This window comes from Pygocentrus nattereri, chromosome 22 (assembly GCF_015220715.1).
Source record: "Pygocentrus nattereri isolate fPygNat1 chromosome 22, fPygNat1.pri, whole genome shotgun sequence".
Classification (NCBI taxonomy): domain Eukaryota; kingdom Metazoa; phylum Chordata; class Actinopteri; order Characiformes; family Serrasalmidae; genus Pygocentrus; species Pygocentrus nattereri.
In genome coordinates, this window is record NC_051232.1 from 2,601,921 (window position 1) to 2,605,973 (window position 4,053).

General features: G+C 42.5%; 1 protein-coding gene across 1 annotated transcript; it reads right to left on the reverse strand.

Annotated features, from left to right (window-relative positions):
* LOC119262081 (thymosin beta-b) lies at positions 1-993 on the reverse strand. Its single transcript, XM_037533064.1, has 3 exons — positions 885-993; positions 683-802; positions 1-275 (listed from the first exon to the last, which is right to left on the reverse strand). The coding sequence occupies exons 2-3, from the start codon at positions 780-782 to the stop codon at positions 244-246; spliced, it is 132 nt and encodes a 43-aa protein (XP_037388961.1). The 5' UTR covers positions 783-802; positions 885-993; the 3' UTR covers positions 1-243.
* Between the last annotated feature and the right edge of the window lie 3,060 nt (positions 994-4,053).

Below are 4,053 nucleotides of genomic sequence, written 5' to 3' on the forward strand. Positions count from 1 at the left end.
TTTGCTGTTACAATCTTTATTTCACCAAATTCAATAAGAAGGCATGTACCACCCGTCACCACGCTAGTCCTTCCATCAGGCCAAACAGCCTAGTTCCTGCCCACAGGCAGCCTTCAGCTTCCATCAAGGGTTCACGCCAACCGTTGCCACAAGTGGCACTGCTGGATAGAAGCCACGTGGCGCGCAAGATCTTCAAGAAGGCCTTCATTGTCCTTGGTGATGTGGTGAACAGGAGCTGGTGGCCTAGGATTTGCACTGCTTCTCCTGCTCAATTGCTGAAGGGAAAGAAGCATCACATTAAAATGGGAATGCAATCAAATTTTCCATTTTTGGTCAGTGACAAAGTAACTTGGTGTGAAGGTGCATCACTGCAAAACTTTGACTTGACACTGGCGGTGAAGAGCCAGGGTCACCAAACTGCCCTGCGTTGTAGACAAGTCAGTTTCCATCACTACCACTGATAATTCTGACCAATTCTGGCGAGTTTCTGTAGAGCCTTTCACTCCAAGCTGCTCTGAATGACTACATCTCAACCATTAAGTCATGTAGCTTTTGAAAGACCAGTGGAGTTCAGCTCTCAGAAGCGGAGCCAACGCAAATCTGTAAACATTAGCCAACAATACAGCTGCCGATACGTGAAGGCCTTCATAGCAGTGTTAGAAACCATCGCCCAGATGCTCACTCTCTTTGGTAGGTAGAGTATTCTTCTCCTCCGTCTCAGTCTTCTTCAGCTTGCTCTTATCAAAGTGGGAGATCTCACTGATGTCAGGCTTGTCTGCCATTCTACAGGAGGAGAGTCTCTCTACAGAGAGATAAGAGCACTGATTATTCAGCATCCACCACAAAAACCTCACAGCCAAGTCAAAATCCCACAAAACACTTACAGGCTGGAAGTGAACGCAAGCAAAACCAAACGCTCTCACAGCTCGCTGTGTTAGAAACCAGCAGTAAACCAAAGCAACAGGTAAAGCTACTCTGTGACCTCTTTTATCTGGAACAGCAGACTCTGCGTCAGCCAATCAGAAGAGCTTGAGTGAATGACAGCCAGGCCTAGTTACTTCACTAAATCAGCAAATCAGCTGTGGCTTGTTGACCTGGCATCACTTTCACCTTAAATGCTTAAAGGGCAACCCCACCATTTTCTCGAAATTTCTGCTTCATTAAATGGTCAAGATGTAAACAGAGTGGTTTGGTGTGAAATGCTTAGTTATAGGTCAGGGGTGTCCAATCCTATCCCCAAAGGGCCGGTGTGGCTGCAGGTTTTCACTCCAAACAAGCTGAAGCACACCTGACCCTACTTGTTTCATTCATTGCACTTAGTCTTCAAACATTTCATCAGGGGACCTCGTGCTTTGTTGCTTGAAATGAACATGAATGCTCAGCCTGATGTCTGAGAAATTGTTTTATGATAAAGATTTTGGGCTAAAATGTATTTTCATCCATTTATCGTGACATGTTCATGGTGGAGGGATGCATGAATGTTGCTCTAGTGGCAAAGAAAGTCCCCAAAGAAAACCTATTTTGTCCAAATTTGCCACTCTTGGACCATCATCCACATTACGTATTACAGTCAGAAGAGTTTTTCATAGCCAATAAATTGGCTATATTGGTGTTGTTGACACTGTGACCCCTGGTTCCACCACTGTATAGAAATCTAACTTCAAGGACTGAATCGTTCAGTCATTTTGAAGAACTAGATCGGTGGGATTCAGCTTTAAACGCTTAAACAGCTGCTACGAAGAGTGTGGGCACACTAGGATCTCTGTATGGACCACATAAAATTGTAAAAATCTCATGTAAATGGAGAAACCACATCATTGAAATGGGCCAAACTAAAGCTGGTAATTCACTGTAATATTTGTGCTCTTCTTGAGCTCCTTTTGGCCTGTTGCATTGGTCCACTTTGAAGGACTGTCCTGTTTTACATGTGGAGCCTCAAGATAGAACCTTTGACATCTGATGAACTGCAAAGGTGTATTTCTTTGGTTGTATGACATTCAGTGGCGTTTAAACTAAATCTGTTGAGTCCTCACGGAGCTAAATGCTAAAGCTGCTGTTTACAGGCCTCATGGTTTGCATAGCCATACAAGAAGGATTTTCAGCGCTGACCTCTTGTGGTAGAAATGAAGAGCTGCACGGAGCCGGACGGTCATTGCCGTAGAGAAGATAGATCTATTTTATAGGTAAACTCTTGTAAAAGTCTGAATCGTTGTACGTTTGCTAGATTGTTTTCTTATTTGTATTTTCTCTGATTAATTTAGCTTATATCGCCTCCTTCACTACAGAGACGCGAAGCTGCGCTGTGAAGTTTTGGCCAGCAGGGGGCGGCGTTGTAGCATAATTAGATGGTCAGGGAGCTCTGAGCTTTTCCTGCCTGTGTGGTCAGATAAGAGCAGGTTTGAATCTTAATTTAAATCAGAATGGGCAGAATCTGACAGGTACGGTCTTGTTTTGATTAAAAGTCTTTATTCTTATTATTACTTAGCCTAAGGGGTGTGCTTGAAGGGCAAGTCCACCAAGTTTTCAACAACAAACAAAATTCCATATAATTAAACAATTAAGATGTGAACACCAAAGTGGTTTAGTGTGAGATGCTCGGTTCTAGAGAAACTGGCGGAGTTGGAACTGTTCACAGCAGATGTCCGCCTGTAAAAGCTCTATCTGTTCACTGCAGAGAGGTACATGCAGAGTGTTCTAAAGCAAAATGGTCCCCAAAGAAAACTTGGTTTTTTGGATTTATGACCATTTTACCATCATCAACATTGCATATAAAAACTCAGAAGACTCGTGTAGGTTCACTGGGGCTTGTAGATATTAAAAATTGGCTATGTGTGTATTGTAAATATTGCGACCCCTCCTGAACCAGCCTCGTGACCGGAAGGTGACTGAGGTGTCCTTGAGCAAGACACCTAACCTCCAACTGCTCCCCGAGCGCTGCGGATTGGGCTGCCCACTCATCTGGGTTACCATAGCAAAAGACTTAAACCCATAATGTCAAGGCAGCTTTGTGCAGGCTTGCGCGTTTCTTAAACCACCCATACTTTTGAAAAACACATTTTTCTTGCCTATTTTGAAAGATTTTGGTGTGGTGTGTAAATACCGTTAAAATTTCAAAACAATTTCACAAGTCCTTACAGTCTGTCTGGAAATTAGGGCACAAAAAACAGCCCGTTTTGAACCGTTTTGTGTCTGTGATGTCACAAAAACCAGTGTATTTACAAATAGCTGTATCCAATATATTTCTGTTATGATTTCGATTTTAATTTCATACTCCAGTGACGTGAAAACGCCAAACGCTGCTTTACAGTCTGTTATGATTGTCGGTAGTCAGCTGTGAATTGTCAGACATTTTAAGCCCAAAACACACAATTTATTCTCGAGTTCATAAAATCCATGTATTGGAAACTAAAGCAGCAAAAACTGCTGCATTTATTTCATTTTAGTGATGTCACAAAAAGAGCACTTTTACATACGTAACCACCTATTCAGCCCACAACACTTTAGCCCCTCCCACTCACACTGAAGTCATAAGGAGTGTTTCAGCCCAGACTGCTTTTTGAATGAGGCACAATACAGGACAGCCAATCAGACCAGAGAGCATTTGCATATATCAGTCTTGAAGGCACAGTAACTAAAACAGCCTGTTTGATTGTAAGAGATGTAAAGAGGTTGGAAAATGAATGGAGGTAAAAATGAATTATTTTTGCTACATAAACCAGCATAAATATCATGAGTGGTAAAGAAAGATGTAGAAGAAAGGCCCATGAAGGATTGCCTTACTTTCTCCTTATGTATCTCCCTAAAGTTCACTGAAGGTAAAGGCCTACATTCAAAATAAACCTCATATGGTAACAGTACTGTATCAAATCGTTAAATATCCTGCAGAAATTCCATCCACAGGTCCATGTTTTCTCCTCTCTGCCGGACTGAAGGCCTCGCTGGCCTTCACTTCATTTCACCTGGGCTCTCTCTGCCCTTTGATAATTTACGTGTTATTTTTAACTCGCGCGTAATCTGAGCAGGTGCTGTTCTTTGGGAAAGATCAATGAACTG

Bases quoted from the DNA above. Each gene is read 5' to 3' on its own strand.
- LOC119262081 (XM_037533064.1), bottom strand. From the start codon at position 782: ATGGCAGACAAGCCTGACATCAGTGAGATCTCCCACTTTGATAAGAGC. The intron at 276-682 runs GTGAGCATCTGG...CTTTCCCTTCAG, and splicing joins TACTCTACCTACCAAAGAGA to CAATTGAGCAGGAGAAGCAG.